The 24,119-nt window shown below is 33.9% G+C and overlaps 1 protein-coding gene across 4 annotated transcripts in view; it reads right to left on the bottom strand.

Annotated features, from left to right (window-relative positions):
- Positions 1-383: 383 nt before the first annotated feature.
- Positions 384-24,119, bottom strand: part of PPP1R12A (protein phosphatase 1 regulatory subunit 12A) — a gene marked incomplete at both ends in the record, with an annotated part of 143,374 nt that continues 119,638 nt past the window's right edge. For 2 of the 4 annotated variants that reach the window (XM_080706416.1, XM_080706419.1), the window contains 8 exons: positions 384-470; positions 3,426-3,476; positions 7,036-7,083; positions 13,138-13,242; positions 15,437-15,572; positions 17,418-17,434; positions 21,238-21,303; positions 23,862-23,983. In XM_080706416.1, coding sequence (XP_080562542.1) covers positions 384-470; positions 3,426-3,476; positions 7,036-7,083; positions 13,138-13,242; positions 15,437-15,572; positions 17,418-17,434; positions 21,238-21,303; positions 23,862-23,983 — 632 coding nt within the window. Of the gene's footprint in view, positions 471-3,425; positions 3,477-4,211; positions 4,243-7,035; positions 7,084-13,137; positions 13,243-15,436; positions 15,573-17,417; positions 17,435-21,237; positions 21,304-23,861; positions 23,984-24,119 lie in introns of those variants that run through there. The other 2 variants (XM_080706417.1, XM_080706418.1) reach the window with 2 other exon arrangements.

The raw sequence follows: 24,119 nt of genomic DNA, 5'->3' as shown, positions 1-24,119 counted from the left end.
TGAGAGCTGAACGTTTTTGTTGACACAAAAGTATTTATGTACAACTAAGGCTTACTGGTTAAATATCTGAGGCATATCTGGCCTTGAACACTTTCCTTATATGCTGGAGCTGTAAACAAGTTTTCTCAGTCATTAAAAACAATGACAACAACAACAAAGAAACTTCTCAGCAGCTGCATTAACATGAAACAATGGTCTTGATAAAAAAAAAAAAAATTAAAACAAAAATCCTAGGTAAGAGGGCATTTGGCAGGATATCCGAAAATGACAGTCTCCAAAGATTCTTCTTAGACCTCCACAGTGACTGCCAATTATGGTCCACTGGGTCACTATTATGTGCAATTCCTGCTGCTCTTTCTTTCTTTCTTTTTTTTTTTTTTTGTCTATTTGGAAAGTTTGCTTATAACTCTGATCAAGGCCCCATTTTCATCCTTTAGCCTCTGGTTGTCTGCCTTTAGGTCTGGTAACATCTATGAGAGAAAAAATAGGAGGTTTTACTTCAATAAAAGATAAAATGTTATTCTTAATGAATGTTAAACACATAAGTAAGCTTTGCCAGTTATACATATTTCTAATTTCTGAAACATATATCACAGAGTAAAAAGAAAAGATCCTGATTTGTGAAGCTAGTTTAATAAAGGATGAAATGAAATGTGTATTTTCTCAACATTATCCAAGGAAATTTGCTAAATCTCTCAATTTTATGATTCACAAGCACATTATATTAGAGCAGCCAAGAAATTGAAGCCTGTTTTTGTTAGAATAGGCTCTTTAAGGTAGTTCCTTTAATTCTTGTCAACACATAAACCCAAGTCTTTTACTTTATACCAGACCTAAAACCATAATACTATTGTTACTAAAGAAAACTAGCCTATCTAGGAGAAGTTTTAAGGGAATAAGACTTGTTTTAAATTATTAAAAATTCCTTATAAAATTTACCAGTAAGACCTAAGTTTAAGTGTCTCCTACAATGCCTAATCCAAAACACTTACTCACTAAATGGCATTACATTATTAGAATATCAAAGCAAAATTATGTTACAGTATAAATGTTTATCTTTGAAAACATTCATGCATAAAAATGTGTTTGAAACAAAGTATTTGAAGCAAAGAGCAAAACATACTCTTACATCTTTAAGACAAAGTGAATCAAGTTATTGTTCTTTTAAACACAAATTAAAGCAGGTGGTGGAAATGTTATCAAAGAGTTTCCTATTATAAGAATGACTAAAATTATATGTGCTTTGCAAGGGTAACTAGGATATTAATATACACATTTAGGATACTTTCAAAAAGATGTAGTCCTCTTTCCTCAGTTTTCAAAACATATTTAGACTGCTTAGTTAGAGAAGGTTTAATTTTATATGGAATCAATTTATTTTTACTTGTGTTTATAAATATTTAGTTATAAATTACAGTAATCTGAAGTTTACATTTTTTTGTGTGTGTGTGGTACTGGGGAATGAACCCAGGGGCATTCTACATCCGAGCTCATCCTCTGCCCTATTTTTTTATTCTTTCTTTTGAAACAGGATCTAACTTAGTTGCAAAGGGCCTGACTAGGTAGCTGAGGCTGTCTGTAAACCATGATCCTCTTGTCTCAGCCTCCCAAATGCTGGGATTGTAAGTGTGTGCCACCACGGCCAGCTTGAAGTTTACATATTAAGGTCGGTATAACAGAACTACATGAATATGAACTTCTCAGTTTTGACTGAAAAGGACATTTTTCAAAAACAGATAAAATAAGAGCCAGGCATGGTAGTGTTCCCTTGTAATCATAGTACTTGGGAGGCTGAGACAGGAAGGATCACAGGTTCTTGGTCAGCTTCAGTAACTTAGTGACGTCCTCCAAAACCCAGTGAGACCCTGTTTCAAAATTAAAAATAAATAGGGCAGGGTTGTAGCTCAGAGGTAGATTGCCCCCTGGGTTTCATCCCTGGTAACACACACAGACACACACAGAATAAATAAAAATAAAACTAAAAAAAGAAAACCAAACCAAAACAACAACAAAACAGCCCCAAAATGTAGTCTTAATCTTCAGCTTTCCAAAATAATCATATCAAAAATGTCACATCGTATACTGCTTATGTTCCATTTTCCTTCTGATAGAGGACTATTACTATTAGCCATATTTTAGGCTCTAAGATATTTTAGACCCCAAAATGTGTAAAAGCTTTACAAAACTTGCAGACAAGTTCCTAAATCATTCTCTAACTCCACAGTAGTTTATCAGTTGCAATACATAATTAGTGATGCTTTCTGAACATTCTGAGAAGCCATGCATAATTAAAAAGTTATAATGATAAGCTCCAGACAAAAGGGAATTAATTTGTAAAAGTGAGCTCTTACAAAAACACGCTTACTAATATAAAAACACCTGCCTGGCTCTACCAAGAAGAAATGATGAACCTATAAATTACAGGTGCACAGACTGAAGTTGCCTACAGAACCCTGAGCGTTTGGCTACCACTCTTGTCAAGGCCCTATTCTCAGTCAGCAGCCGCTCATTTAACTCTCTCAGAGTTTGAATTTGCTTTATTTGGTGCAGGTTCTGTAGGAATCAGAACATAAAGAAAATAGAAACAAACAAACAAACAAAGAAAATAGAAGAGTACAATAAGAACATAAAGAATCACAGGTTACAAATATAAAAATATTAAGAATTTTAAAAGAATATTCCAAAAGATTTAGAAAGGTAAACAATGTATTTGTAAATTTCCATTTCTCACTTAACACATAAGCAACTCAACTCCAAATCCAAAAATATCTGTCTCCAATCTTCAATCTATTATTACATAAAAAGTCCAAAACAAACTAAATAATCCAATGAAACATTTAAATTTTAAAATTCTAATTCTATGGATACAATTTTCTATGCTGAGATAATCATTATTTCACAATGTGATAAATATATTTTATTTAAATAAGACAAGTTGATCATCAATTAGCTATCTTGTTTTTTTTCTTGCAGGGTTTGACACCAAAGACAATTATTTCCACAGGTAACAGAATTTGATAAAATAAGCCTCTACCTGTTCCTTATTTATTATCACTTATTTTAAAAGAGATTATTTTATCTTTTTTTGTCCCCCTTTAGAATTTACTCTCCAACAAACATAGATGTATATAGAAAAGTGAAGAATAAATCCCATATCTTATAGTTATTATTATCCAATTTTTATACCTGAATATCAAAAGGACTACACAAATTGATTATCAAAATGATTTGGGTTTTAAATCCTCTTCTAGCTCACTAAAACCTGGATTTAGAAAGAAAGAGAAGCACAAGATATAGAAACTCGGTAGTCAGCTTTGAGAACAATTAATATAAACAATAAACAATAGGATTAACACCAACAATAATAGTATAAAATTTAAATTAAAAACAGCACTATCTCCAATAAATATCAAATGTTCACTTACTTTAAGCTCTTCTTCCATTTCAGATATTCTTCTTTCTAGTGCTCTTCGTTCCTAGATCAATTCAAGTTATCAACATTAATTATATAATTATCATATTCTTGCACTTTCTTCTACAATGTGAAATAGTGATACTTTGGAATCAAAGATAAAATCAGGAGCAAGTGTAGAAAGAGATGTGATGCCAGTGATGTGTAAAGAGCTTTCTAAAATTTGAAAGAAATGAATATGAAGATTTTGGGTTTTTTTACTTTTATAAACTCAATGACTTTCTGGTAAGATGTTACATAACAGGTTCAAAATATTTTTTTAGTTCATGTAAAACTTAGGGATATAGTAAACTAATACTTAAGACTGAGGATTGTATAGGGAAAATTAAAAAAAAAAAACAAGAACAACCAAAAACCACACACAAAGATGCAATTATACTACAGTGACTGAAGCAGAAGAGCAGAAGCAGACATGCCTAAGTTCATGTGTACTTTGCCATTTCAAAAGGATTTAAGAGAAGTTCATTTCCTCCACCCACAATGTTTTCTATCCATTATTAATCTAAATGACTCTGCAGCTTTGTTTATTGATACTGTGTAGCATTAATGCAGTGAATAACGGAGAAGCAACTGCAGCATTTGTTTTCAACTAGTTTCAAAGAGTGACAGGCAAAGCCAACATACAATGTATTATTGCAGTGTACTGTTTTATTCTCCCTTATCTGATAAGCATTCTAAGGGTGTTATGCAAAAAGCAAGCAGCAGTAATTGATGAGCTGTAAAACTGGTTAGGTCATACCGCCCAGAAGATAATGACTCTTGCCGGTCACCTTTCAGATACAAACCATTTACATTTAGTTTAATTACACTGAAACTATTTCCCAGATTAATAATTAATGATGATATTTAGTAATGCAATACATTTAACATAAATGTCAATGTTTATAGAGTACGTGATTCAAAAAGATGGAATCCTACTCATAGTCTTATAAATACTGTTATTCTACTAACATTCACATGCTCAAACACTATATAGACAAAAATGTTACTTTTTATATTTTTCTCCTAGTTAATACAGCCATAAAAATTTCACATAAGCCATGTACTTCTCAAAATACTAGCATATATGGTATCATATATTTGATTCTTGAAATTTTGTGAAATATCAGAATATTTCTTTCAAGTGATAGGGAATCTCCCTATAAGCCTCAATTTTGTATCTTCAAGATTTTAACTCAGGGGTAGAGCAAGAAAAGAACACTATATCCAACTGTCGACTGGCTCAGTAAAATTGACAACTATCTAAATGCTGGCAATTTCTTTCACCGGATAAATAAACTGCATTAAATTTATGGAGAAAATACATGCAAATTGCTTAGTCTAGTGCCTCTTTAGAGAATGTCAAATTAATGATAGCAGTTATTAATTAATACTATGACTTTCAAATGGCTATTAAGCAGAGTGGATTAGCTCCTTTGTAATTTATCTGCATTTTGATAAGCAGAAAAAAGAAAGTCAGGTGAGAATGTCAGAATATAAACATGTGTGAATCATAAGAATATACAAAAATATTATGTTTTTGGCTGGGTGTGGTGGTACATGCTTGTAATCCCTGTACTTGGGAGGCGGAGACAGAATTGTGTAGGTTTGAAGCCAGCTGTGTTGGCTTAAGAGACCCTGTTCCCAAATAAAAATATAAAATAGGTCTGGGAGTGTAGCCTGGTGGTAGAAGGGTTTCCAGGAACCTCAGTACCTCCCCCGCAAAAAAAAGTTTTTGTGGGACAAAATTATGATTTTATGTTTTCTTCTTATATTAAAATTTCATAATAAACATATCACTTATACAAACTTAAAGGTTATTAAAAGTGTGACTATGCCTCAAAAATAAATAATATCTTGATTATGTATATTTTATTATCTTTTTCTATGTTAACTATTAGTATGGATAATAAGAGCACTGACTATTTTTCTGCAAATCTTTGGGACAAAATTCACTAAGTTATGTATTATAAAATAAAATGTACAACATAAAACATTAAATTTATTAAGTGATTTTATACTTTTAGCAACTATTATATCAATTTATCTATTACAAGGTACAATTCAGTATATGACACAGGCATTACTAGACTATATATATATATTTGCTCATTCTTATTATCTATATTTTTATCATTTGTTTGTTGGGGGTGAAAAGGCAATTAGTTATTTAAAAATATGAAATGGAAGAAAATGTTTTTGTATTAACTGCATCTGATTATTTACTCTTTGACCTTGAGATCACTAGGTATGAAGATAATTTCTACTCTGGCCAAATGTAGGCAATGGCTCAGTTATGCTACAGACACACTTTAAGCATTTCCCCTTAACTTTTGAATCATTTCATACATTCTCAGCTGCTTAGACTAAACTTTTAGATTTATTCCTCTGACCACTTCCAGACACCCAAGCAGTAATAGTAAGTGGAGAGAAATAAAAGTGAATATATTTCAGCCAGTAAAAAATTATAGAAAGGCATAAAATGGCGTAAAGTTTTTTTCTGTAACAAACTTTTCTTTGGTTTAAAATATCCTATGTTTAAACTAAAGCTAAACACTCAAACTCAAAATCAGAATATTAAGTTTAAGAAAAATTTCAAAATTTGATGTCCACAGACTTAAAAACATTATTTCAAGAATGAAAAGCCGGGCGTGGTGGCGCACGCTTGCAATCCCAGCATTTGGGAGGCTGAAACCCAGAGGATCGCTGTTCGTGGACAGCCTCAGCTACTTAGTGAGGCCCTTTGCAACTCAGTGAGACCTGGTTTCAAAAATAAAGAATAAAAAATAGGGCAGGGAGTGTAGCTCGGAGGTCGAATGCCCCTGGGTTCCATCCCTAGACCCGCAAAAAAAAAAAAAAAAAAAAAAAAAAAAAAGAAGAAAGAATTTTAATTTTTAAAAAGAATTGAAATGATTAAAATAAAAGATAAAAATATATGATTAAAATATTTATATTGGCAGGGCATGGTGGTGCACGCTTGTAATCCCCACGCTTGGGAGGTGGAGACAGGAGGATCGCGCAGGTTCCAAGCCAGCCGCCTGGCGTTAAGAGACCCTGTTTCAAAAATATAAAATAGGTCTGGGAGTGTAGCCCTGAGGTAGAAGGGCTTCCAGGAACCCCAGTACCACCAAAACAAACAAACAAAAAATATTTATAAATATATATAAAATCAAGAGATAAATGGCATTTTGAAAATATCAGATTCACTATCACAATGGATACAATACATTATCAAGGAAAGATTTAAAAGGAATTACTGAAAGAATGTGTGTCTGGGCATGATGGCACATGCCTGTATATCCCAGTGACTTGGAAGGCTGAGGCAGGGGATAGCAGGAGGCCAGCCTCTGAAACTTAGCGAGACCATCTCAAAAAAAAAAAAAAGTAGTAAATTAAATTTCATTTAATGCCAATTTATCCCAAGAGAGACCCCAAAGAACTTAAGCTAAGTTATCAAATATGCTCATTAGATTAATATTATCTTAAGCTAATCAAAATTATTATCTATAAAAACAAAAAACCACTTAACACTACTTATATAAAACAATGAAAGTCAATGATTTCTTAATTACTTAGACACTTACCCTTTTTTCCATTTCCAATAGTGACCTATCAGCAAATCTTTCTTGTCTCTGAAACAATGAAATTATTAAAAAGGATGTAAATGCTATAAAGATATAGGGCAAAAAGTAACTTATAATGTGGATGTGAAAAAATCACAATATTTTGATGGTGCAATACACAGGTGTGAATAATGAGAAAACAAAACATGTATTGTGAATAATAAATCAATGTTTAGAAATGAAATGGGCTCCCCAGCTCTAATTTTATGGTCTGTTATCACTTTTCCTTAGCAATTTTTCAGAGTTTACTTGGGGTTAAAGATGAGTACTGTGGAATAAAAACAAAACCATCTTAGTTTTAGCTCAGATGCACAAGCTGTCTTTTCTTTCTTGCACCAGCAGGAGTGACTAATCTGAATCCAGAACCTTGAATGAAATACATTATTACCAGACTGAGTGACTTTGTATGAGTGCAGTGGCTTTCCTACACCTGTCTTAGTCTTCTTCACTTCTTATAGATATATAGTCATTGAACTCCAGAGGTAAGAGGGTTAATGCAGATTCCCACCCCACTGGAGACAATGGAATAATCCAGGGGGGTAGAAGCAGACTTGGGTGCAGCTGGACTGTTGAATAAAAATAGAGGGCAAGTGGAAGCACCCAGGGAAGCACTAAATACTTTTATTTTTCTAGTAGGGGTTAGCAAGTCAATATGTAATGAGTTTGAGGATCTATGTTATATATACTTTTCACTTGCTAAAAGTAAACAGAAACAATAACAAAGAAATCCCTCAGCATTAGGCATGGTGGCACATGCTTGTAATCTTGGTATTTGAGAGGCTGAGATAAGAGGATTGTAGGCTGGAGGCCAGTGCCCACCTTAGTAGGACTTTGTTTTAAAGTTAAAAAAAAAATAGGGATGATAGTATATCTCAGAGGCAGAATACCCCTGGGTTCATTCCCCACTAAACACATATATACACACACCCCAAAATAAACAAAAAACTCTAGTTATACACCTTTCTTCTCCTGGTGAACTCAGGTCTTATTTTTTCAACTCAGTGTACTATGTGACGAACTCAATGTTGACAGAAATTCTGAGGTTGAATCTGGCTGTGTGGATAGGGAAAGCACCCCTGGGTTTCAAGCCATATATATCTGGATAATGGGCATAGGCCCAGTTAAGAAAGTGGCATTTTAAACCAGGCGTGGGGCTGCATGCTTGTAAACCCAGTACTTGGGAGACTGAGACAGGAGGATCTTAGGTTCTCTGCCAGTTTCAGCTAGTGAGGTCCTCCACAACATAGTAAGAACCTGTTTTAAAATAAAAATAGAGCTGGAGGTGTAGCTCAGAGGTAAAATGCCCCCCTACCAAAATGGTATCTTATGTTAGATAATGTTAGATCTTATAAACATTTTCCTTGGGATTCCTGGTCAATTTGTTGAATATGAATTTCTTACTTGGCTTATCCCTCAAAAGCAAATTTACTAAATATCCAGTTTTATTGATTTATCAAAAATGGTTTTTGACATGTTTAATGAGAATGGTCTTTGATGGCTACTAATTATAAAATATACCTTCACGGTGGTAATTTTATGTGTTTTTGTTTTGGTAATTAAAAAAAATACTTCTTTATATAATGTTTTCTTCTGCCATACTTCTCTGCATTACTTACTTTTTGATCTTTCAGAATTTCTTCTTTCTTATGGCTAATGAAAAATATTAAGAACTAATCATGGCCAGATATCTTTACTTTTTTTGTTTTAAACACCTTTATATTTTTTTGCTTACTCTTTCTGAAAAAAAAAGTTGATGTATTTCAATTGCTTCTTTTAAAAAATTTAGTTCAAAATTTCAAATATGAACTGGACTGTTTTAAGCTAATTCTGAGTTCTTTATTATGGTTTTTAATTGTAATCTCAGTTCTTGGAAGGCTGAGATAGGAGGATCACAGGTTCGTGGCCTAAATTACTTAGTGAGGCCCTCCACAACTTAGTGAGACTGTTTCCAAATAAAGAATAAAAAAAAATAGCCGGGCGAGGTGGCGCACGCTTGTAATCCCCGCGCTTGGGAGGCAGAGACAGGAGGATTGCGCAGGTTTGAAGCCAGCCGCGCGCACTGGTTTAGGAGACCCTGTTTCCAAATAAAAATGTAAAAATAGGTCTGGGAGTGTGGCCCGGAGGTAGAAGGGCTTCCAGGAACCCCAACACCACCAAAAAAAAAAAAAAAAAAAAAAAAGAATAAAAAATAGGGCTGGGGTGTAGCTTGAATGCCCCTGGGTTCAATCCCTAGTAATCGCGTGCGCGCGCGCGCGCGCGCGCGCGCGCGCACGCACACACACACACACACACACACACACACACACGGATTTAGGGATCTGTTTTTTCGTTTCTTGGTTAAATACTATCAAACAGACCTATATTTCAATATAATTGGTTTTGTTTTTTTTTTGGTGGTGCTAGAGGTTAAGGCCAGGGCCTCAATCATGAATAAGGATTTTTTTTTTTAAGTTTTTTTTTTTACTGGCACAAAATTATACAGAATAGAGGCTTTTACTGTGGCATATTTATACACACACATAACTTGACCAAGTTTAATCCCCAGTAGCTACCCTTTCCTTTTCCTTTTCCCTCACCCCCTTATCCCCGTCTTACCTATTCGCTAATGGTCTCCTTTCTATTTTCATGAGATCTTTCTTTTTTTTCTCTTTAGTTTTCACATATAAAAGAAAGCGGCTTAAAAAAGACGGAGTCTGGCTTATTTCTCCTAACATGATGCACTCCAGTTCCATTTTCTTACAAATGACATAATTTTGTCCTTTATAGCTGAATAAAACTCCATTATGTTGTCAACTACTCATCTGGTGACATACCTAAGTTGGTTCTGTAACTTGACAACTGTGAACTGTATTGCTATAAACATGGGGATTCATTTATTGTTTGGCTAGTAGTATCATGAACACCAACAGGCTGCACCATACTAGAGAGCAATTGATACTAATTCTATCAATTCTTTCTTGCAGAATTTAGATAAAAGACACATAAGAAGAATTAGATGACAAGATAGGCAGAAAAGCAGAGAAACACAGAAGGAAGTAGCAATAGTGACAGATTAGCTGAGTCACCTTAATACAGCATCAGGACAGGGATCAATGTCAATCTTTCTCAGAAAATGTCATGACCAAGTTCCAAGAGCTGAGGCTATCTGCAGAGAACCTGTTCTGTATTTTCATGTATGGAAGCTCACTAAACTGCTTATGCAACCATTAGGATGAAGACATTCCAGTTCACCACAAATACTTATGTGTAAATCAGTTCAGTTGTTTTAACTTGTATGGCGTTTCAAATTATTAGGACATTTTACTATAAAATATATTCTCATTCTGTCTTTACTTTTTTGTGCATCTTTACAGTAAACCCCATCAAATAAAGTGTTCTCAACTTCAGAAAAATAAATAACTTGGCCCTTGAAATTTTAGTATACTACTCCTTCTGCGTAGACAACTGGTTTTCAAAACAATAATGGTTATTTAAAAAAAAAAAAAAAGGAATCCCAATACTTGGGAGGCTGAGAAGGTTTGCAGTCAGCCTCAGCTACTTAGTGAGGCCCTCCACAATTTAGTGAGACCCCGTTTCAAAATAAAGAATAAAAAATAGGGCTCGGGGTGGGGGATAGCTCGTAGGTAGAATGTCCCTGGGTTTAATCTCCAGTACTGTAAAAAGAAAAAAAAGAAGAAAAAAAAAAGGATCTGGTAAGAAGTGTAACTTCAACATAGAAAATGAGTTTTTAGAATTAAGAAAAAGGTCAATGAGATTAATAAAAAAGACACATGCAGTCCCATTCATATAACTGAATATGCCATTTTAGATAAGCACTTTCAACCTGAACTCTAAGAGCTGGGCTGCAGAAATGTGTTTACACTAGAAAGTCTCATGTTAAAATTAAGGAACTTTGTTTTCTTAAAAATATATAACTAGCCAGGCATGGTGGTGCACACTTGTAATCCCAGCATTCGGGAGGCTGATACGGGAGGATTGTGGTTCGCGGATAGCCTCACCTACTTAGTGAGACTCTGTTTCAAAATAAAGAATAAAAAATAGGACAGGGGGTGTATCTTGGAGGTCGAATGTCCCTGGGTTCCATCCCCAGACCCCGTTCCACACAAATATATAAATATTGGTAGGACTCTTAAGAGTCTTTCACACATAAATACATCCTGTATAATCTCCAATATATAAAATAGCATTTCCTAAAACTCCTAGATCACAAAGTTTTTTTCTTTTCTTTTTTTAAATAAAGAGAGAAGCCAAGGAGGAGCTATACCTATTACTATTTACAAAGAACTAGTGTTCCATAAGAAAGAAGTTTGGTAAATAAAACCTAGATTGTACATACAAGGCTGAGTTTTGCTTAGCTATCTCAATTTTATTGTCTAAAATTGTCTTCACTAAGCTGTTGTATAGAAGGAAGTTATAAAAGGAGTTAAAAATTTTTTTCTATCACTACTGTATCAAATCACTTTTTTTTTTGTTGCTGTGCTGGGGATGGAACACAGGGGCATTTGAAAGAAGGTCTCACTGAGTTGCAAAGGGTCTCACTAAGTAGCTGAGGCTATCTGCAAACCATGATCCTGCTGTCTCAGCCTCCCAAATGCTGGGATTACAAGCCTGCACCACCACACACGGCACTCAAATCACTGTCATTGAACAAACAGGAAACATACACAAAAACAACAAATAAAATACATTAACATATACAAGGAAATGAATAGAACTGGAGGACATTATGCTAAGTGAGATTAGTCAGTCACAAAAAATAAGAAATCAGATGTTTTCCCTAATATGTGAAAGCTAGGGAGAAATGGGTAGCAGGAGGAACTCTAGATGAAGGAGGAGATCCTATAGAGAAGCAAATAAGGTGACCTAACGAGGGGATGGGAGGGGGGAAGAGGGAACTCTAAAGCTTATGATATACTTAAACATATCAGAGTCAGTCACTAAGCCAAGCATGGGTAGGAGGGGTGGGGAGGAAATGGGGGTGAGGATCGGGTAAGGACTAATTGGGTGATGTGTGCATGTATGTCTCCACAAGTCTTTTATACCATTAAGATGTATGACTACAATACATCAATAAAAATTATACAAAACCATATAATCATAATACATAAAAATTATTAAAAAGAAATTTTGGGAGCTGGATGGATAGCTCAAAAGTAGCGCATTTGCCTAGCATGTTCAAGTCTAGTGTTTGACTCCCAGCACAGTTAGAAAAAGAAAGGAAGGAAGAAAAAAGTTAATTTTTCTAGGTATAAGATGATTTTGTAGGGATGCTTTTTAATGCCTTGTTACACTTGGAATAATAGAAATAAACATTCAGATTCTTCAGGTACCACCACAAAGGCAATAAAAGTCTTAAAAATATCTTGACTTTTGACTTTACGACCATACTTTCATATTTTAGCCTACTACAGAAGAAAGTAAATAGTTATCAGTAGACTGTATTAGCTTGCTTATTTTTACTAATGAATAAGCTATTATCAATAATCAAACTTCATTTAGACCTAATACAAGAGAATATTTCAATGTGAAAAAAAATTTTTTTACAGTACTGAGTATTGAACCCAAGGGCATTCTATCTCCAAGCTACAAGCCCACTGTTGTTGTTGTTGTTATTATTATTATTATTAGTTTGTGGTTATTATTATTATTATTATTATTATTATTATTATTATTTTGTGGTACTAGAGTTGAACCCAAAGGTATTCTATCTCCGAGTTATACCTATAGCCCTATTTTTTTTATTTTGAAATAATGTCTCACTAAATTGCATAGGGCCTAAGTAACTGAGGCTGGTCGGGAACCTTTGGTCCTCCTATTTCAGCCTCCCAAGTACTGGGATTACAAGCATATGCCACCATGCCTGGCTTTTAATTTTTTTTTTTTTTTTTTAAAGAGGGTCTTGCTAAGTTGCTGAGGTTGGCCTCAAACCTACAATCCAATTTTAGACTCCCAAGAACTGGGATTATAGGCTTGTACCACAGTGCCTGGTTTCAATGTAATGTTTTTAGACAGAATAAATCACAGCCATTATCTTCAGAGTAATTAAGAGAAAAGGGTACAAACCTGGGTCGCCTTTTCCAACTGCAATTTAAGATCTGTCAACTCCATGTTTGTATCATGTAGCTGTGCTTTGAGCTTTTCATTTTCAGCTAAAATCTGTTCATAAAGCTGTAAGAATTAGGGGAGAGAAACAAATTAGTTTTCTGCTTTCTTAATATTTTAAGAATATATTTCAATGACTATTTACAGAATTAAATCAGAAAGACTAATAATGTAGCTTATGCACTATCAAGGCTATATTAAAAATATATTTTTATGCTTTGTGGTCGATAAGGTAGAGACTGTTGTTAATACCAAGAGTTTAGTTCCACATAAAGTTTTACAAATTAGTTTTTATACTTAAAAATATAAAACTTGAAAGAAAAATCTGGCTTTCCAAGTTCTCCTAAAAAAAATCAGCTCTCTGATAAAGAGCCAGTATCTCTACAGCAACTCTAGCTTCGTCAGTGATCTCGACTGGATTCGATCAGCTTTTCTGCATATTATTCCCTCTTGAATTTCTAAAAATGAGATATATCAGTTACATTTATCATGTTGCATTTATCATTTCACTTCTACTACTTCTAATAACGTTAAAAGGCAAGCAAAGTATTTCTTAAAATATTTCAAATTCAAGATGAAATCCGAGGCATTCCCCCCCTTTCTGGTGATCTTGTCCTTTCTTTTTCTTTTTTTGGTGGTACTGGGAGTGGAATCCAGGGGCTTTCTACTTCTGGGCTATAGTCCCAGACCTATTTTTTAAAATTTTATTTGAAAACAGGGTCTCACTGAGTTGCTAAGAGCCTCACTAAGTAGCTGAGGTTGGCGTCGAACTTGTGCAATCCTCCTGTCTCAGCCTCCCAAGCGCGGGGATTACAAGCGTGCGCCACCACGCCCAGCTCAATCTTGTCCTTTCTTAACATTTGAATCTACTCCTTCCCCATCTCTAATATTTCCATGGTAATTCTGCTTATCATTATCTCTCTTTTTTTAATTAAAAAAATTTTTTTTTTTTTGGTGGTACTGGGGGTGGAACAGAGGCTTTCTACCTTTGGGCTATACTCCCAGACCTATTTTATATTTTATTTGGAAACAAGGTCTCACTACGTTGCTGAGAACCTCACTAAGTAGCTGAGGCTGGCTTCGAACCCGTGCGATCCTCCTGTCTCAGCCTCCCAAGCACGGGTATCAAGCATGTACCACCATGCCTGGCTCTATCATTATCTCTTATCTAGACTATCCTAATAACAGAATTGTATTCTCTGTTCTTCCTTTAATCTGCTTTGTTATAAGAGCAAAAATTAGCTTTTCAAAATGAAAATTTCGTTAACTTTCATATGCTAAAATTTCTGATTTCATATGCCAATCCCCCACAAATTAAAAGCCTTTTAATGGCTTCCTAATGTTTTTAGCGTACAAAAATCTTAAGTGCTCTACAGGGAATGGCACTATCTGGTCATTTCTGTGTACCATGCATCTGGCACCACTGAGTCTAAGTGCTTCAGTTCAGTTCAGTTCAGTTGGAACATCTTTCTTTTCCAGTTTTGCCAGGTTATCAACCAATCAACTTCCTGTTTTTGGCTAAAGTCTTACTCCTTTACGAAATCCATTCATAGGTTCCTTCACTTTCTTTTGTTAAATACATTTATTTTCTCTCCTTCATGGTAATCGTTTCAATTTTATGTTAACATCCATTAGTATTATAATGTTAACCTCTCATTCTACATGAAAGATGGCCCTACCGCAGTAGAATACCTCCATCTTCACTTGTTCTTGAGTAAAAATCTCACTAGTTAGCATAATTCAGTATTCAGTGCCTTTCCGAATACATGCCTGAGCATCACTCATAATGTAAAATGATACTTTCCTGTCCTACTCCTGCTGATCTGGCATACAAAGAAGAACAGAATCCAAATAGCTGCCAGATTCCTGGGAAATGCATAAACATCACAAGTCTTCTCTACAAATTGCATCAGGTTTACTCTAAGTTCATTTGTGAAGAATAATAACACTCAGAATGCTAAATTTTGTAATTTCTAAGATTTCCTTTTATTTCTATCTTTAATCCCTAATAGCATCTGATTACAAGTTTTCTGTTACCTAGGAAAAACTATACTCTTTAACTTGAGATATTTAAATGTGATATAAAGTATATTTTCGCTTTCTTTTAAAAAAGAAGTAGCTGATTATATTCTAATTACCATTAATTACAAAAACACTAAAAATGAAAGTAAGCTATTTCAAAATACTGATGTCATTATGAGTTTTTAGGATACGATATCTTGACATAAATATAACATTTTAAATTAAATAAACCAAGTACCTTTTTAAAGTCAGTTGAATCATCCTTTTCGATCCTGCTACTGTAAGGTTTTCTTTCTTCTAAGTAACTGTATGATCCAGAGCGACCCAACAAGGAATCATACCGATCACTAGCTGATGTGGAAGTGGTTTCATATCTTTAAAAGATAAATTTAAATAAAAATATTTATTATGGACTTTCACACATTATGTCAGCAGACAGCCTGGCATATATTAACTTGATATTTCCACACAGTAGGCAATACTCTTCCCTATTATTAATTTTTTTTGTATTACTAAGTTCCATTATTTGAAGGAAAGATCCAAAATTTTTTATCTAAATGTCAATTGATAAACTATTTTAACTTTTTTTTTTTTTTTTTTTTTTTTGGTGGTACTGGGGGTGGAACCCAGGGTCTTTTATACTTCCGGGCTATACTCCTATTTTATATTTTATTTGGAAACAGGGTCTCACTAAGTTGCTGACAGCCTCACTAAGTAGCTGAGGCTGGCTTCGAACCCGTGAGATCCTCCTGTCTCACCCTCCTAAGCGCTGGGATTACAAGAGTGTGCCACTATGCCCAGTGATTTTAACATTTTTAAGTACACATTTTCCCCTCTAATATCAAAACAGGGCTTATAATTGATGATACATAAAAGTTTAACTGGTATAGTCTTTTCTATTTTAGTGGTGTAAAATGATGTTTCAAGTCAGGTGGGATGGCACACACTTGTAATCCCAGCATTTGGGAAGCTGAGACTGGAGGATCGTGGTTCATGGACAGCCTCAGCTACTTAGTGAGGCGCCTCCACAACTTAGTGAGACCCTGTTTCAAAATAAAGAATAAAAAAATAGGGCAGGGGGTATAGCTCAGAGGTCAAATGCCCCAGCCCAGGTTCCATCCCCAGACCCTCAAAAAAAAAAAAAAAGTGTTTCAAAATTAGTAAAATAATATATTTAATAAAATACAATATATCCAAAGTGACAGTGAGTTTGCCTTAATCAGGAAAAACATATCTTTTTTTATATGGTTCTGAATTCAGGTTATCTTTTCTTTTGATAAATGCTCTACATTTTGATTCAATAAAATCAGAATAGAAAATATACTCTTGGTTTTACAGGGATTTGGTTAACAATTATGAGTTAGAGAAATGAACTGGGATTAGATCCAAGAATATAATACTTTTAAGACAGATGATACTGTGTGTGTGTGTGTGTGTGTGTGTGTGTGTGTGTGTGTGTGTGTATGTTTATAAAAAAAATTGAACCCAGGGAGTAGTCTGTCTTGTCCCATACCTATTTTTTAGAAACAGGGTCTCACTGTATCATTGCACACTGGCCTCTAACCTGTGATCCTCTGAGATTACAGGTGTGAGGACTGGCTGAGATGATACTTAAAAAACACCTAGCTGGGCAAAGTGTAATCTTGTAATCCTAGTGCTTGGGAGGCTGAGAAAGGAGGATCACAGTTTTGAAGCCAGCCTCAGCAATTTAATGAGACCTTCAGGAAGACACTATTTCAAAGTAAAAAAATAAAATAGGGCTTGGGAATGTGTCTTGAAGGTAAAATGCCTTTAGGTTCAATCTTTCATACCACAGAACCAACCAACCAACCAACCAAATCCCCAAAATATGTATCATACATTTCTTTATCTGAAGCAGGAATAAGGGAGAAGATAGTAAATATCTGATCAAATAAATTTTTAGATGTGGATTTCATCAGTCCCTGATGTTAATAAGAATAGCCAATGGTGATGTAACTTTGTAAACTTTGGAAAAAGCATCACTTTTTGTTGAGATTTTGGGAAAATCTTTCATGGTCATTTACTATGACCAGTGAACTAAAAGCAAAGCCTTTAACAAAACTGATGTCATTTAAATTTCTATAGCTTTTTATTACCCAGCAAATGCTATAAACTTACAAAATCCATAAATATCTAACAATGCATTCTTAGCAGAGATAAAAATGAGGAAACAAATCAGTAAAAAAAGTAAAACATACCTAGAAATTGAATCCGTCTAGAAAGAAAAAGAGACATACTAAGTTTTATGTTTTCATTTTGTTAGATTTTAACTGATTAATGATTAAGTAAACTTATGTAACATTAATAATGTCTGATACTATTTAACTTACCTACTCACTAAATATGCTTTAACTTTAATGTGGTAGTTTTTAAAATAAATTATAGAATATACAATCACTGTATGCTTACATGCATAATACCATACATTATATTTGGAAATGTATATTTTGTGACTTCCTAAAAAAACCTCCATATGTTATTTTTCAACTAGAAGAAAAAGGAACCAGAGACTAAGAAACATATTCATTTTTTACACTCATTCAGCAGGAGAAAGTGACATATTTACAGTAAGAGATATAAAGTTTACTATGTGATATGTCAAAGCAACAGGCAAACAAATGCATACCTAAAGTATTTTATGTATAACACACTGTTTTAGAATTAATTTCTGGAAATATAGCTACATATTCTTTTAAGGTTTAAGAAAATTAGAGAGAGAGGAAATTAGGTTTAAGTTCATGTTCTTAAACAAGTGGTATGTTACACTGAAGTTTCTGCAACTTTTCTTATCAAAATGGTGAAATAAGTTGGGCGTGGTAGCGCATGCTTGTATTCCCCATGCTTGGGAGGCGGAGACAGGAGGATCGCACAGGTTCGAAACCACATGCACTTGCTTAAGAGACCCTGTTTCCAAATAAAAATATAAAATAGGTCTGGGAGTGTAGCCCAAAGGTAGAAGGGCTTCCAGGAACCCCAGTACCACCCCCCAAAAAAAGGTGAAATATATTAGGTGTGGTGGTGTATAGGTGTATACTTGTAATCCCAGGAACCATATACACAAAGAAAGGTGATATAATTAAAATGCTCTCACTATGAACTACATTATGTGAGAATAAATGTTATCAATGAAAGTATAAAAAAAAGTGTAAGGCGGTCATAAAGGGAAACAAAGTAGGTTCTCTCATGGTCTTTAGTTTTTCTCTTTTTACTAAAAAACTCACAGAATCTACAACTTTCTATAATGTATTTATATAGGTATGGTTTGCTACATTCCTAAATTCAGATAGTTAGAATTTCCCATTATATTAATTGTCAAATGCATTTTAAAATTACTGAGTTCCTTTAGTAATGTTTTAGGTCTATTTCAGACTAAAAATGTTTTACCAAAGTCTGTATAGATTTCCTTTGCAAATCAATTTTGCCCTTGTTCCCTGTATACCAATTAATAGTTTTAAAAGACAAATTTAAAGTTTCAAGGTGTCAGTTAAATTTAATATAAACTCCTATCTGTATTTGGTATGATTACTGTGAAATTCATATGCTCATATAAAATTTTGAAACTGTAAGAAGTTCAGGTTTTTTAGAGATCAATTTAATAATATAAGTTAGTAGCCTTAACAAAATGGGCCTTTCTTATGCCAGGAGTGGTAGCTCATGCTTTAATCCCAGTACTTGGGAGGCTAAAACAGGAGGATCACAGGTTTGCGGCCAGCTTCAGCTACTTAGAGAGACCCTGTCTCAAAATAAAACAATAAAAAATAAGGCTGGGGGTGTAACTTGGAGGTAGAATGCCCCTGGATTCAATCTCCAGTACTACACAAACGTAAAAAGGGCCTTTCAACTTAGTTCTTCCACGTCTAGAAATTTATTCCAAGCATGTGCGTAAAGTAAGTCAAGGCACAAATTAAAACATGTGCATATAAAGGAAAATACCCCATTTTACACGTTTATACTTTTGTTCACTTGTTCAAAAAGTTTAAACCATGGCAAAGATGTAATATAAAATTTACTATCTAAATTTTAACAGTACAGATCAGTAGTGTTAACTAATGTATTCACAGTGTTATGTGATAAATCTATAAAACTTTTTTCACCTGCAACACTAAAACTCAATATTCCTGAACAAAAAATATTTTTCTTTGTGTTACTGGGGATTGAACTCATGGGCATTCTACCTCCTAACTACATCCCCAGCCTTATTTTTATTCTTTATTTTGAAACAGGGTCTCACTAAGTTGCAGAGGGCCTCACTAAGTAGGTGAGACTGGCCTCGAACCTGGGATCCTACTATCTCAGCCTCTCAAGTATTGGAATTACAAGCGTTTGTCGTCACGCCCAGCTCCCTGAACATTTTTTGTCTTGCTTATTTCACCTAGCAAGTCATTGCTCCCTACATTTTAAAGTTCTTTTTCCAAAGTGAAAATATCCTTTTTTTCTGATTACTATATCATAAGCTCAAATAAAAGCATATATGTCTTCTATAATTTCTCAAGCCCCTCAATCACTATTAATTTTTGCACCCATAATATTTATGTGAATACACAAAATACTGATCTATTCATATACATTTTATTTACTGTACTCTCTAACAGTAGACATTTAAAGTGTCTTCAGTTTTTGCTTTATAGAGTGTTACTATAAAAACCCTGAAGATTTACCTTTCTTTTATCAATAAGGAGTGTCAGCTGGGGATATTTTACTAATTTCCATGTGTGTATGTGTGTGTGTTGGTACTGAAGATGTCTTTGAGCTACAGCCCCAGCTCTATTTTTGAAACAGGGTCTCATTAAGTTGTAGAGAGTGTCACTAAGTTGCCGAAGCTGGCCATGAACCTGTGATTCTCCTGTTTCAACCTCCCAAGTCCCTGGGGATTACAGGCACATGCCATCACATCTGGCTTATTTGTTTTCTTTGAAAGATGGGAATTCATAAGGTACCCCTGGGAAAGGAAGACAATGGATGAATTAGTTGATAGAAGGAAAAAACCACAGATAAATTGGAGGAGTATTAACAACTGATAGCTAAAACGGTTTAGGTGACAAAGCTTTAGCTCTGCAATAATTTACTCTCAGTGCTAATTCACTCCTCTATTTGTCTATCCAGCCATCTAAAAATAAAATAATGTTATTGTCGGGACCAAAACAGGCACACTTGACCCTAACAGCAATGACTAGGGTCATGTGGCATAAACAGTGAGCACTGGTCACTTCACATCCTTCCCTGCTGACTAAAAGCATATGTACTCGCTTTATTACGGAATCCCAAGTAATGTCATGAAGATAACATTATCAGAACTAGAATGGTATTTCAGGCTAAAAAGTGCCAACTCATGCTGCATAGCTCAATCAATGTGAACAGAGCTTTTTAAAGTATTTCTTTTTACTGCAACAATCATAGGAAATACAGAAGGGTAGAAAACACAAGGGGAAGAATCCTTCACTGCCTGTTAACAGTACAACCTTAGGTCTGATTCAAAATCGTCTTAAACCTTTCATCACTAGTGAGGGAAAAAATTGTCTTTTTAGAAGCTGTTGATAATACCACTAGTGACTGAATACAAAAATTCTCTGAAGACTTTAAAGTCAGAAATTTATTTTCTTCAGAACATAACTTTGTCATTTACAGAAAACAAAATCTGAGCCTATTACTTCTCGATTTATACTACTTTTGAGTATCCTTTAGGTATCATCCGTATTTTGTTTTTTCAACTCTGAAGGTTATATTACAATAAACTACATCCACTTAAGAGTATACAGTCTGGTGAGTTTTGACAGTTGCTACTGTCAAAACAATACAGCTACAATCAAGATGCAGAATATTTCTATCATTTCCAATATACTATTTGTCCCTATTCGATCTTTACACCCCTGTTTCCCAGACAACCACTAATATTGTATTCCCCCAGTAAGTATGTGGAGTGTGCAAGAACTGTTTTGCATGAATAAATATAATAAAATGTAATTAAAAGTTAGTAAATCCTTAAAATATGATTAGTCAATAAAAAGTGATGCTATTTACCTGAGTTTCTTTTTTATTGGACCCCTCTTCTGTGTCTGACTGTTGTTCTTGTTCATTTTCATCACTCTAAAATAAATTAAAAATTTATTTTAGAAAAGAAGACAGATTTCAAACAGTTAATATTTAAGAACATTAGAACATTTCTAATTGAAACGGACTCTTCAGAAAAATATTCTATGAACTGGATAAAAAGAATAACTGATTCTTATGCAGGAGTTTTTTAGAAGAAGCCTATTTTGTTGGCATGGCACAGTCTAAGAGGCTAGTTGTAAATGGCAAAGAACATATGTCTTACATGTGGTTTAGGAAACACATTCATATTGAGGATGAAGAAACTGGAGTTTAACATGAAAAAAAGAGAAGATATTCCAATTTATGAAACTGCATATAATTCAATATTTAATGTAAGTACTATATAACTACTCAAATATAATGAAGCAGCAAAAATAAATTCATTGTTTTACACAAAGTTAGATCTGGTAAGTTTAGTAATATTTTCACAATAGACCTACTATGTTTAGGTAGGTTTCCTTATAGAAATTTTGTGGGAACTTAAGTATATGAAATAGAAAATCAAAATAATAGTAGGATAAAAGTCTAGAACCCCAGACCATTAGAATATTCTACTGGAAGTTCTTAAAAATGGCTCACTATGGAAATACGACAGACTTTAAACTAGTATTGTTATTTTCAGCTATGTGGCTAGTTATTTTAAATTTTTTAAGCCACTCTTGCCCTTATCCATAAAGTGAGGATATAACCTGTTCATACTTATTCCAAGAATTAGATAGAAACTATGTGTAAGCTGCCACTTTGGTAGCTAGCAAAAATGGTAGATATGTGAGGTTAATGAGTGAACAGAAAAAAAAAAAATCAATGATGCTGTTGTTAGTTTTTTAAATTAATTTAATGTCATGAACTGATTGTGTTTATGCAATGAAGTTTCATGGGCGAACACAGAAAATGGAAAGAAAAAAGTAAAAAGGCTAAAAGTTCCTAAAAGGTAATAACTAAGAAAAGGAATCTAATACTACAATAGAAGAAAGAGCTGCTAACTGCACAACACCCTTCCACTCAGCCCATGGTTCCTTTTGCATGTTGTTTGGTATAGGTCTAAATATGGAGCAATAAAAAGGAAAAGAGCTCTGTGTGCCTTGATGGCAAATTAGAATTTAATGAATGCTGGCTTAACATTGGTAAAAAATAAATACTAAATAATAAAAAAACTTTGCCTATAAAGTTTCTAACACAAGTTACTAGAATATAAGATATTTTAAAATAAAAAGGCAGTATAAACGTTAGGATGTGAAGATTACATTGTCTTATTTTATATAGTCATTAAAATATTACTGATTAACTGTTATCTATTAAAATCAGCCAGACATTACATACTTTCTGATGGAGGAAAAAAACACCTTACCCAAAGAATATTAAAGTAGAATCTGATCAAACCTCCAGCTCCAACTACCAATTTGTAGGAAAAACAACAATCAGGACAACAAAGAATGTTAAACTACACTTTAGGAATATGATAATCCAGTTCCTTAAAAGGTAATTGTAGAAAGAGAGATGGAGGGAGACCCTTACTGATTAAAAGAGACTTTAAAACTCCATTAATATTGTCCCATGTTTTGTGCTATTACTTTCATATATATTACCTCTTTGTACATTTTTAACTATATGACAGTGTTGCTTGTAGTATGTGTAATATTAAATACAATAAAATGTATTAAAACTTCAATTAAAAATAAAAATATTCAGAAAGAAGCTGACCTGATGCATTGTTTATAAGAAAAACACAGATGGGGTGACTATAAAAGTATAGAAAGATTTATAGCAATAAAGTAAATGTCTTACTACACATAATGGCATGGATGTATTTCATAAGCCTAATATTAAATTACAAAACCTAGAGTACTGTTCATATGCTCTTCATAAATAGACAAAGTCAATTATGGTGTTAGAAACCAGAATACTGCTGGGTGTGGTGGTGCATGCTTGTAATCCCCATGCTTGAGACAGAAACAATTCTGTTTAGATCTAATAATGATATTTGTAAAAATGAGATTAAATGTAAAACACCTTTCAAGAATCTCTAAGATAAAAAAATAGCTTAGCCATTATAAAATAATATATCTATTCTGAGAAACAGCCATTATAACTTTCATTCCAAAATCTGGACAGAACTGCTTTTCAGTAATACCAAAAATGAATAATGAATGAATGAATTAATTAATTAATTAATTAATTTTTGCGGGTCTGGGGATGGAACCTAGGGGCATTTGACCTCCGAGCTACATCCCCTGCCCTATTTTTTTTATTATTATTCTTTATTTTGAAACAGGGTCTAAGTTGCAGAGGGCCTCACTAAGTAGCTTGAGGCTGTCCGCAAACTGCCTCCGAAATGCTGGGATTATAAGCATGTGCCACCACACCCAGCAATGCCAAAAATTTAAGCAATAATCTTTACAAAGCTAGATAACAACTACCTTTGGCATTACTTTTCTTGATTCAAGTAAACAGTAATAATTTTAAGAATATATAATCTGAGCAGTATAGGCGGTTGTTAGTATAAACTTTTGGAAACATTAGTATACAAGCAAGTAAGCTGAATAGGTTCTCACATCTTGTGTCCAAAAGGATACTCCTGTAGATCTTCTTTTCTCTCTTGGTCGCCGCCGTTCTCTGATTGATTTAGGTTGTGATTTATCTTCACCTTCTTTCTCCTCTTCTTTTTTTTCTCCCTCTGTTAAGGATTACAGTAAACCACATGATACCTATGTACCTTGACGATATATATATATATATATTTTTTTTTTTTGGTGGTACTGGGGTTCCTTGAAACCCTTATACCTCTGGGCTATGCTCCCAGACCTTTTTTT

The sequence above is a fragment of the Muscardinus avellanarius genome (assembly GCF_963383645.1).
Source record: "Muscardinus avellanarius genome assembly, chromosome: 11".
NCBI lineage: Eukaryota > Metazoa > Chordata > Mammalia > Rodentia > Gliridae > Muscardinus > Muscardinus avellanarius.
The sequence above is the reverse complement of the archived record's forward strand: the minus strand, read 5'-3'. Positions and strand labels throughout refer to the sequence as shown.